Genomic DNA, 11,609 nt, shown 5'->3' on the forward strand with positions numbered 1-11,609 from the left:
TTCCACACCACTCCCATCCCAAATCCCATCCCAGTCCCAACCCCATCCCTATCCCAAATCCCATCCCAGTCCCAACCCCATCCCTATCCCAAATCCCACCCCAGTCTTGTCCCCATTCCCATCCCCAATTCCACCCATTTCCCATTCCAAACCCATCCCCAACCTCAATCCCGTCCTTATTCCCATTCCACCCCATTCCCACCCCAATCCCATCCCCCATCCCATCCCTGGCCCCACCCCGCCCATTCTCATCCCGTTCCCACCCCGTCCTCCACCCAAACCCAATCCCCATCCTCACCCAACTCCAATCTCAGCCCGCCCGCCCCTATTTACCCCCCGCCCCCGCTCCCATCCGGTGGGCGACGGCGTCACCGTGCGGCAGCGCCCGGCAGCGCCCGGGGGCTCCGGGACACGGGGAGTGGGCGCTCCCGGGGGGTACCGGACTGTGGGTGCTCCCGGGGGAGCAGGATCCGGCCCCGGGGTGGCTGCGGAGCTGTGGGTGCTGCCCGGCCGGGGGGGCAGGACCCGGCCCTCGGTACCCGGGGTGGCGGGCGCGGTGCAGTGGCGGCGTCGGGCCGGGGGGTGGCACGACCGAGCCGGCCGGGAACGCGGAGCCAGACGGTGATGCTGCCGGGGAGGGTCCCCGGGCACCGCAGCCCCGTCCCCGCATCCTACCTTCCTCCGTCCCTGCATCCCTGCGTTCCTGCATCGCTCCATCCCTGAACCTGCACATCCCTGCGTTCCTGCATCCCTGTGTCCCTGAATCCGCACATCCCTCCACGCTCGCTTCCCTCCATCCCTTCATTCCAGCATCCCTGCATCCTCCCACTCCCGCAGCGCTGGATCCCTGCGTTCTTGCATCTGCACATTCCTCCATCCCCATATCCCTCCATCGCCGCATTCCTGCATCCCTCCATCCCCACATTCCTGCATCCCTCCATCCCCGTGTTCCCTCATCCCTCCATCCCCGGCTGGCACCACGGGCCCGGGGGGCTGCAGCCGGGCACAGCGGCAGCACCGGGGTGTGCGAGGGCTGAGCGGCCCCCGCACCCGGCGCCCACCCTCCGCACAGCCACCCCGCTCTGGGGATGAGGCAGCGCCGAGGGGGACACGGCTCCGCCGCGCAGCGACGCCGCAGCTAACGGTATGTGCTGGGTCCCCAAATCTGACCCGAATCATAACGGGGTTGCAAAGAGCAAGGGGCTGTGGGGGTGTGTGCTTGGTGTCAAGGTGGCTTTGGGGTTGACTGCAGAAACCGGGGTGCAAATACCCCAATGTGTTAGTCTGGGGCACAGCCTGGGCTCCAGGCACAGGGTCTGGGCTCCAGGCACAGGGTCTGGCCTGCCAGGCTCTGAAAAGCCAAGGATGGGGATGGAGTGGGGAATGGGGGGAGTGTGCGGGCCTGGTGCGAAAATCTGGGGGGGAAACGATACAGGTGGGGGGGTATTATCTCCAAAAAGGCAGCGTACGTGCGTGCTGGGAAGGAGATTTGTGGCTGTGACTTCATCTCGCTCGATAATCCCGAGCGCTGCTTTTTGCTGGGCCATCTGGCCGCTCGCACGTGGGGGTCAGCGAGGCGGGGGGGCCGCGGCGATGTTTGAGTCTCCTCTTCCCAGCAGCTGGCAGGACCCCGCCGCCCCCGGCCCACCATGCCCTCCTCCCAGACCGGCAGCGAGTACTGGATCAATGGGTCCCACCGGGAGACGGCCCTGGAAGATTTCTACGTCGTGGGCCCTGAGCTGGGACGGTACCGGCTGGCGGGGGGGTCAGCAAGGGGTGTGGGGGGGCAGGAGCCCACCTGGCATGGGAGTGTGTCCCAAACGGGCAGAGACTGGCCTGGTGGAGAGAGGGAGGGATGCAGGAGGGATGCAGGAAGGATGCAGGAGGGATGCAGGAAGGATGCAGGAGGGATGGAGGGATGCGGGAGGGATGCAGGAAGGATGCAGGAAGGATGCAGGAGGGATGCAGGAGGGATGGAGGGATGCAGGAGGGATGGAGGGATGCAGGAGAGATGCAGGAAGGATGCAGGAAGGATGCAGGAGGGATGCAGGAGGGATGGAGGGATGCGGGGGGAATGGAGGGCTGCTGTGTCCCCATGGCTGCGGGGTGTGCGATGCCTCATAGGGGACCTGCCTTGGCGCTCACAGGATATTTGGTAAAGGCTCTTATGACTTGTTTATTAGAGGTCCTACTGTAAGTCCTCACGGGCAGGGGACACCAGGGCTGGCTGGCCATGCTGCACGTGCCCCTGCCGCTGGTCCAGGCTCTCTCAGCAAATCCCATTGTTCGGCATTTTCCAGTTCATCTGTAAAGCAAATGCAATTATCTCCTGTCGCAGCCAGGGCTGGTTGCAGATATTTATTTGAGGCTCGGTTCCCGGGGCCAGCAGGGAGAGGGGCCGGGCTGCGGCGAGCGCCGGCAGCAATCCAGCGGTAATTGGGGAGGCGTGAGGGGCCGGCGGCGCCGTGCCAGGGCACAGCCGAGCAGCAGCCCCGGCACCTCCTCGTTGCCGAGCCGAGGGCGCCTGAGCAGCCTGTTAGCAGCAGAATCAGGCTGCAAATTGTCCGTGCGGAAAGACTGCGCGGGAGGGTGATGGCGGGGTCACCGCAGCCAGGGGAGACGCTCATGGCTTTTTCTCCCACTGGAAGTGCGGTCACAGCAGCAGCGATGCCATTTTGGGTTCAAATTGGAGCCTTCTGCCCGTGTTCCTGAGCTGGAGAAGGTGGTGGTGGCCACCTCTCCCCTCCAAGCCTGTGGAATTCTTTTCCAATTTGCTTTTTATTTGCAAACTCAATTGTCATAGGAAATGCTGAGCAAAAGGAGAGAAAGGTTTTGTGAATATCTGAGGTCTGGAGATGCTGGGTTCTGCCGCCCCTCAGCATCCCCAGCCCTGTGGTACCCGGTGCTGCCGTTGCCATGGGAACGCGGTTCCCAAGTTCAGCTGGATGAGTTGCAAAATCCGCTCTGGTTTTTAGAGCAATCTCTCTCACAAGAGCACCCCAGGGAGTGCTGGCAGCTGGGGGGCGTTGGGCACGTGTGGCTGTGGGGGCCGGTCCTGGAGGAGATTTTGGGGCAAAAGCCGGTGTCTGGCCTGGGGCTGAGCTCTTGGTGTCGCGTTTGCCGGGGTGGGGGCACAGGGACCCGTGTGCCACGGTAAAGCCAAAGAGCACTCCAATGTGGCTGATGACTCAGGGGTGAGAATTAGTGTGCCAGGTGGGGATGATGGAGCTGCAAACGAGCCCCATCGTGGCCTGAAGCGCTGGGTTGGTTTCGCCATCTGGGGGTTAGAAAATGTTATTAACTGGATTTAAAAATCCCTGGCAGGTGAGGGCATTGCTGGGGGTTTAAGGGGAAGGGTCTCATGGCCATGTGTGCCATGGTCTGAGGACCCTCACGTGTCCCTACAGTCCCTGCCGAGATCATCCTCGTGTCTGCAAGTAGGGAGGAGGAGGCTCTGTCCTGTCGTCAAAGCTGCTTAAGGATTTAAACCCCCTGTAGGACTTGGTCTTAATTAAAATGGTTTATCCAGAAAAGCTGGGAATGATGTGGGGGGGATGCAGACCGAGCTCCTGGGGTCTGGTGCTGGTATGGGTCACGGTGCGGGGCATGGGGTGAGTGGGACCCCCCTGCATCCCGGCCACCTCCAGGCCACCTCACGCCTCTCTGTCCCCAGGGGAGCCACCTCAGTGGTGTTCAGCTGCCAGGAGAGGGGCACGGGCGCCCCGTACGCCGCCAAGATCCTCAAGAAGACGGTGAGTGTGGGTGGGGGGCTGAAGGGTGTGTGTGGGGGGCTCTGCTCCGCTCCCAAAGCACCTCAGCACCCAGCGACGGGCACGGGGCTGTGGGACGGGCAGTGCTCCAGGGGTCCCAGGTGCTGTGAAGTGCCAGGTTTGGGCCGGGGGTGCAGCAGGAGAGGGGTCTCTGAGTGGGGGGGGGCAGCAGAGGTGACGCCACCTCCATGCAGGTTCTGCTTTCCAGATCGACAAAAAGATCGTGAGGACGGAGATCGGGGTCCTGCTGCGGCTCTCACATCCCAATATCGTGAGTATAACCCCCTGGGGAACCCACCTGCACCCCATGTCCCCTCCCTGTGCCCCAAGTCCCCTTGCCCTGGCACGGTGACTCCGCACTCGCTGCCGCACGAAACTCCTGGTCCTTGCAGCACCTTTGAGCTTCTCAGCCCCCCTGCTGTCCCCCCCACCTCCCTGCCTGAGATTTCCATTTGGGAAGCAATTTCCATCGAGGAGATCAAATGAAATACTGCAGCAAATTGCCCATCTGTAATGAATCCTGCAAGGGGAGATAAAAGGCGAGGCCGGGGCCGTGGGTGCCGGGTCCTGGCGCAAGCGGTCGCCGTTTCTCTTGCTCAGCGCTCGGGGGATAACGGGGGATAACAGCAGCTCGGCTGGAGCGATTTGCAACGCCTGGGAGCAGATCGAATCAGCGCCGGTGTCAGCAGAGCCGCGGCCGCCGCATCGGCCCCTCCGCAAGGGCAGGGGCTCCGCGCTCCCCGCCCCTCCACCTGCCCAAAAGGCTGATTAATAGCGGCTTAGTTCCACCGGCAAATTGCAAAAGCATCTCGGGGATGACCTGAGTTAGAGAAAATAACACAAAAAGACACCTGGCAGCTGCTGCGGCACAGGGGGATGGCGCTGAGGGTGAGACAGACCTGGCTCCTATTGAATTAATCGCTGGGACATCTCCGGGACATGGCCAGAACACCACTGGGACATCACTGGGACATGGCCAGAACACCACTGGGACATCACTGGGACATGGCCAGGACATCACCAGGACATCACTGGGACATGGCCACAACATCACTGGGACATGGCCAGGATATCACCAGGACATCACTGGGACATGGCCAGGATATCACCAGGACATCACTGGGACATGGCAAGGACATCACTGGGCCATGGCCAGGATACCCCCTCGCCATCAGCTGCTGCTGCCTGAGTTGCCGTTTATTTGTGATACGGCCCCAAACCCTGGGCATGGTCACCTCCAGCACAGCCCACATCAATCCTTGCAGCAACAAGTCTTTGCTCTCTGGAGGAGCCCAGGGGGGTCTCCTGTCCTCCTGACCACCATCCAAAACCTCAATGCAGAGAGGAAGCCAAGAGAAGCCCAAAACATCAAAAAACCAGGAATGATGGAGCCAAACGCGCTGGAGCCAGGGATCCCGGAGCCCCTGGGCCAGCTCAGCCGGGGGATGTCTCAGCATTTTGGGGCAACTTGGTGCTTCTGCCTTTTCCACAGAGTCATTTCCCCCATCCCAGGACACGGGGGCAGCAGCTGGGATGGGGATCAACCCCAGAGGATGCTCAGCCGGTATCGGCCATGATGGGGAGAGGCGCCGCTGATGCGTTATCAGAAATGCAACAGAAAATGCAATTTCTGCCCTTCTTTCCACCCCCTCTGCTCTCCGGGGAGACGTGGAGGAGGATCCAGCTTGGCAGTTTTCATGTTTAAATCACCGAGTTTTCCGTAGGGTTCTGCTCACTCTCGGGTTCAAGTGATTCTTGAAGCAGCGATGCTCCGTTTCACCACTCACGCCGGTGCCGTTTTGCGCTCGCTATCGTTCAGCACCAACCTCGACAGCGGATGATAATAGGATTGTAAACTTTTGAAGTTAATAGGAAAATTATAGTGCTTCTGTGTATTATTATAATGCAATAAGCTGCCACATAGTGTCTCTCAGCCTGCGGGGTATCACGGCTTGTCACCCAGCCTGTGAAGGTAATGATTAAAGCCCCATGAAATTCGCAGTGTCACAAAAGTCTTAAGAAGCATGAAATTTTCTGTTTTCTATTAAAAAAAAATTATATATATATATATATATAAAATTGCATTTTGACGTGTTTTTAAGAGAGACCTGTTAATTCCAGATTAGCTGCAGTGGCACAAAGGTCTCGCGTGGACAATCTCACCTTGTGTGGGAGCTAAAAAGCAAAAATTGGGAGAAAATTCACATTTCTTTAGAGCCTCTTCTGCTGCAAAATGGTCCAAGGGCTGTTTCCAAAAGCACCCGTGGGGTCCCAGAGGTGGCTTTGTCCCCCTGGGGCTCTGTGCATCTCTCCTGCACAAGTGCTGGGGTGCAGGATCCGTGCTGGGGGAACAAGGACAGGGCTTTGCGGTGGGGTCACTCCCACGAGAAATTAAAAGCTTTTGGTGAGCTAACGAGCTTGGAGATGCAATCAAGGTGCCATGCGGGCATCTCTTCCCATTCCCAGTGTCGTCCTTAACGCACAATTCAGCGAGCAGGGCTGGTGCAAAGAGTTAAAAGAAATCACATTTGAATAAATAAAGAGGCGAGGAGGGAGACGTGCGGCTGCGGTTGCGTGACCTCCCCACCCCCAGCAAACCTGGTCCCCGCATCCCTCCTGTCGCCCTTGCAGATCAAGCTGAAGGAGATTTTCGAGACGCCCGCTGAGATCGCGCTGGTGCTGGAGCTGGTGACGGGAGGAGAGCTCTTCGACAGGTACGACCGAGCCACGGCCCGGCGAGGGGACAGAGCTCGTGGTGGGGAGGATTAGGATGGAGGGGGTTGATGGGGGGTCTAGGGTGGCAGGGGCTGCTGCACTGACCCCGTGTGCCCGCAGGATCGTGGAGCGGGGCTTCTACAGCGAGCGGGATGCGGCCCACGTGGTCAAACAGATCCTGGAGGCCGTTTCGGTAACGTTGTCTTGGGAGAGGCACTAGGGGCTGCACCCACCCCAAATACCCCTGGGAGAGGCACTGGGGGCTGCACCCACCCCAAATACCCCTGGGAGAGGCACTGGGGGCTGCACCCACCCCAAATACCCCTGGGAGAGGCACTGGGGGCTGCACCCACCCCAAATACCCCTGGGAGAGGCACTGGGGGCTGCACCCACCCCAAATACCCCTGGGAGAGGCACTGGGGGCTGCACCCACCCCAAATACCCCTGGGAGAGGCACTGGGGGCTGCACCCACCCCAAATACCCCTGGGAGAGGCACTGGGGGCTGCACCCACCCCAAATATCCCTGGGGAGCAGCATTTTGTCCCCTGAAGGCGTTGCTGGTGGAGGATCCTCCTCTCCCTCTGCGTTTGGGGGGGATGAGGAGGGAGCAGGAAGGTCAGCCCCGCTCTGCACCCCAGTTTGGCTGGTGATGGGGTTTCTATGGCAACGGGAGGGTTTAAAAACAGACATTCAGAACGGCAAACGTCCTTCCCGTCCCCCCGCAGCCGCACCAGCAGCTCCGGTTCTGCGGGCGTTCGGTGCTTCTGAAGGGACAATCAGGCCAGTTGGTCCCGTGGTTGTGCCGGTACCACACCAATGCCTCCCGAATTCTGCCCAAGGCCCCCCCTGCCCCTTCCCCTCCTCTCCCCATCACAATTTCTCTCTCTCTGAAGTATTTGCATGAAAACGGAGTTGTCCACCGCGACCTGAAGCCAGAGAACCTGCTCTACGCAGACCTGTCCCCCGACGCGCCCCTGAAAATCGGTGGGTTTGCCGGGGACCCCCCGTGAGGGGTTGTGACACCAGGGGGGTCGATGGTGCCTCCCCCTGATGGCACCACCGCTCTCCTGTGTCTCCCCAAGGTGACTTCGGGCTCTCCAAGATCGTGGACGAGCAGGACACCATGAAAACCGTCTGTGGGACGCCGGGGTACTGCGGTGAGTGGGGGGAACCGGGGGGGATGGCTGCGCCGGGCTGGGGACACGTTGCCACTGCCTGGGGGTGTTTCCTCCACCGCGAGGTTCCCACCGCGGCCGTGCTGCCGGGAGCTACCCACATCCATGTGTTTGAACCCCAAACTCTGTTTCCAGCCCCCGAAATCCTCCATGGGGGCCCATACGGCCCCGAAGTGGATCTGTGGTCCGTGGGCGTCATCACCTACATCCTGTGAGTAACGCTCCCCGGTCCTGCCCGCGGTGGAACCGCTGGCTCTGCCTCAGCCCGCCGTGAACACCGGCACAGCCGTGCCGCGAGGCTTCGGGGGCAGCTCCTCTCTCCCCCCTCGCAGGCTCTGTGGCTTCGAGCCCTTTTTCGACCCACGCGGGGACCAGTACATGTACAGCCGCATCCTTACCTGCGACTACGAGTTCGTGTCCCCGTGGTGGGACGAGGTTTCCCTCAACGCCAAGGACTTGGTGAGCAAGGCAGCACCGGAGCGCAGGGCTGCTGAGTGTGAACCTTCAGAGCAGCGCTTGAGAAGATGGCAAAACTCAGGGTGTTTAACAAATGAAGCCTTTTTGTGTGTCTGAAATTGGTTACAGGTCAGAAAATTGATTGTCCTGGACCCCCAGAAGAGACTGACTGTCTCCCAGGCTCTGGAGCATCCCTGGGTCACTGGGAAAGCTGCTAAATTTGCTCACATGGACAGCACGCAGAAGAAAATGCAGGAATTTAATGCCAGGCGGAAGCTGAAGGTAGGGAGAAACGGCCCCGCGAGCCCCGGCGTGGCTCGTGTTCATGTCCCCTAACCTAGGGAGCTGCTGTCACTGGGTTCTAAGAATCCCCTGCCCTGAGCAGATAAATGCCCAGCGACATGTGGCAGCACAGGGGGTGGCTCGGGGAGGCGTGAAGGACAACAGAGTGGCTCCTTGTGCAGCTGCATCCCTCGGCTCGGGAAGGGCATCGGAGGGGACACAGACTAACAATGGTTCCCCTGCTGTGCCTTTGCGACAGGCTGCCATGAAAGCCGTGGTGGCTTCCAGCCGCTTGGGCAACCACGGTCACCACGACTGCTCCCGCAGCGGGCGCAGCCAGCGGGGTCCCCAGGGTGCTGGCCTCCCCCAGGGGACAGGGACTGCTGGCCCCGAAGCCACCGCCACCAAGGAGCTCGAGGCTTTCCGGAGTGACCACCCTGCCGTGGCCGAGGTTCCTGTGAACGGCGCCGGCTGCAAGAGCTAAAGCGCCCGGCGCGGCTGCCGGCTCACCGCGGCTGCGACAGCGACGTCTGCTGAGCCCTGGACGCTGGCAGTGGGGCTGGGGGGGAAAGGAGCCCCCCGAGTGTGGGTGGGTACCGGGAGCCGTGGTCTGTTGCATGAAGCGTCTTCATCCAGTGTCCTGTTGCCGGTGCCGTTGTACCCAGTCGCGTGAGTTTGTGTCTGTACAGACCTGACGGGGGAAACGAGGCTGGTGACTCAGTCTTCCAACAAATTCACAAGTTTTGGCTGCTGTGGCTCGAAAAGATCTCAAGTGGCTTAAAAATGAGGAGGAAACAGCAGGAAAAGGATTTCTGACACCTTCCCTACAAAGTCAGCGAGTTGGCTTTGCAACAGAGTTCTGTACGTTCCTGTAAATAGTCCTGAAGGGTTTGTTTGCTGAGGGGGCGTCCGGATCATCGCTGGATCATCGCCAGGTTGTCACTGGGTTGTCACTGCCCACCGACCCTGCAGCTGCTGGGATGGGTTTGCTGCTCCATCAGAAGGGGTTTGGAGGAGCCGCTGGAGCCGGCTGATTGATCCAATCCGGAGAAAACGCATTTGCCAGCGGTTCCTTTATTCTCTCCAGATGGCAGATGATCTCAGCTCGATTCGTGCTTTGGTTCCGCTCCAGTTTCATTTGTCCCCACGTTCAGTCTTGTGGATGCGTGACGGCGGCAGGATTGTCACAGCCCGGGAGCGCTGGCTCGTCCGGCCGCCACGGTGACGTTCCAGGGTGCGATTTATATGAGTTTTAACGCAGAACAATGCAACTTTCTACAGCATGTTGTGAGATTTTGTAACGCGTGACGGTGCTGTTGTTCCCTGAGGACAATGAGTTTATACATATTTTGTTTGTTTTTATAAGAAATCAGATGACAAACTTCTTGAAAAGTGACTTTTTTAGGCGGTTATTTACCAAGCCCCAGCATAAGCGTTTGCAGATTTTCATACAGGACAAGTAATCGGAGAGGAAAAGCCATATAGCGTGGGGATTACAGGAATCTCCGCGGTGCCGGCGGTTTGCTGATCCGAGGCCGCGACTGTGACCGCGGCGCCCGCAGGCTGGGCCACACACGTCCGACACGATCGAGCAAAAATCCCCATCTGGAAGCGAACACAATTTGGACACGTGGTCGATTTTTCCCGGCTGGTGACACAGAACCGAGCGGTTGTTAAAGGAGAGGCTGCGAACAAAAATGGGCATTTTGCTGCAGCTGAAAGCCGCGATTCCAGAGAGCCGGAGGGTGCGGGGGTCAGAGCGGTGTCAGAGCAGCGGGAGGCGAACGTCACAGCGCAGCTGTCACCGTTATTTACGGCAGAAAACGTGGAAGGGCTGATCCATTCCGCATGGAGCTCATTGGGCTTGTAAAGCCAAATACCAAGCAAAGATCAGATGTTCTAGAGGTTTTTTTAATAGGAGAAACATTCGGTCTCAACCAGACTCTTTTCTTTTGTTAACTAATCCATATCCTCAGTGGGGAAGCAGGTGAACAACAAGGTGAACGCTGATAACACGGGAGAACATTTCAGCAAGGGAAAACTATTTTGATTTGCGTTTTGCAGCTGGTTTCCTCTTTTGTTTTAATACAGAGGGCTAAACCTTCCCGCGCGAACTCCGCTCTTTAACCTCTCCTGGGGTTGATGTTCTCTGTCCTCGGGCCCCCAACTCCAACTTTAACCACGTTGTTTATTAACCCAGGTCTCAAATGACTGTTTTATATCCTTCAACATGAAATCTGGATCTAAATGCCTCGCAGGACCAGGCTCAGCACCCCCCAGAGCCTGCAGGATAAAGGGAAATAAGGTATCGACCAGAAAACAGGGAGTAACAAAGTGTCTTCAATCGGGAGCAGTGCAAGAACAAAACTAGACGAAGGGGTTTGCCTCTTTGTCATCTCAACCAAGTGTTATTTCACAAATGTCAGTACTTAATGGTAAGAAAACAATGTGCTCCTGGGAGTCGGTGCTGTTTTGGTCTGCACGCCATTTCCAGAGTGTGTTTAATAACTTCTAGTTCCATGTAGTGGTGACATTTTGGGTATCGCAGGTAATTACGAGGAGGCGTAGACAGCTAATAAAGTACCAAACGTCGTAACGCAGGCTCCGTCTTCACTCTGATTCTCAACACAAGGGCTGGAAACTGACAGGGCCAAACAGCAGCTTGTCCAAGGCCCCTTTTTTGTGTGTGTGGGTGTGTCTTTTGGGTTTTTTCAACCCATTTTCAGCAGGCGGTTTGTTCTCAGCTCCCTCTCTCTGCGCTGGTCTCTCTGTGGCTCTCCCGCTCGCTTTGCCTTTTATCTCTGGCTGTAAATCCGCGCCGGCCACACCGGGGGTCATTTCACCTATTAAATTAAATTAAATTAAATTTAAAAATAATTAAAAAAAAAGACAAATCCCTTGTAACGCTGAGTTAGAGAAAGTGCCTTTGATCAACCTGGGCTGTGAAGGGAACGGTGACCGGGCCTGACGTCACCAGCACGGCCGCGTTGCCATGGCGCCCACAAACCGGCGACCCCGACGTCCCCGCCTCGGCTGGCGGGAGGGGAAGTGACGTCGTCGGAAGGCGGGGCGCGCGCGCGCGCCGAACCCGGGAATAGAAACAGAAAGAGAAGGGCGGAGCCACCCGGCGGGCGGGCGCTGTGATTGGCTGGAGCCGGGTTGTGTTTTGGCGGCGGGAAGGGGGCGGCCCCACGCGCGAGCCGGCGGTCG

The 11,609-nt window shown here is 58.8% G+C and overlaps 1 protein-coding gene and 1 long non-coding RNA gene across 3 annotated transcripts; one reads left to right on the forward strand and one right to left on the reverse strand.

Annotated features, from left to right (window-relative positions):
• Positions 1-361: 361 nt before the first annotated feature.
• LOC136113332 (calcium/calmodulin-dependent protein kinase type IV-like) lies at positions 362-10,995 on the forward strand. 2 transcript variants are annotated; one of them, XM_071799558.1, is made up of 12 exons: positions 362-1,144; positions 1,617-1,747; positions 3,674-3,752; positions 3,979-4,041; positions 6,402-6,484; positions 6,606-6,678; positions 7,380-7,470; positions 7,569-7,643; positions 7,797-7,872; positions 7,994-8,120; positions 8,247-8,399; positions 8,659-10,995. In XM_071799558.1, exons 2-12 carry the CDS (start codon positions 1,650-1,652, stop codon positions 8,881-8,883), a joined length of 1,143 nt encoding a protein of 380 aa, XP_071655659.1. In that variant the 5' UTR covers positions 362-1,144; positions 1,617-1,649; the 3' UTR covers positions 8,884-10,995. The 2 variants fall into 2 exon arrangements, with proteins under 2 accessions (XP_071655659.1, XP_065714528.2); XM_065858456.2 differs by having other exon boundaries at positions 363-1,144; positions 1,620-1,747.
• LOC139825684 (uncharacterized) lies at positions 10,537-11,450 on the reverse strand. The gene is made up of 2 exons (XR_011735898.1): positions 11,335-11,450; positions 10,537-11,242 (listed from the first exon to the last, which is right to left on the reverse strand). It is a non-coding gene; the product is annotated as an uncharacterized lncRNA (long non-coding RNA).
• Positions 11,451-11,609: the final 159 nt, after the last annotated feature.

This window comes from Patagioenas fasciata, chromosome 27 (assembly GCF_037038585.1).
Source record: "Patagioenas fasciata isolate bPatFas1 chromosome 27, bPatFas1.hap1, whole genome shotgun sequence".
NCBI lineage: Eukaryota > Metazoa > Chordata > Aves > Columbiformes > Columbidae > Patagioenas > Patagioenas fasciata.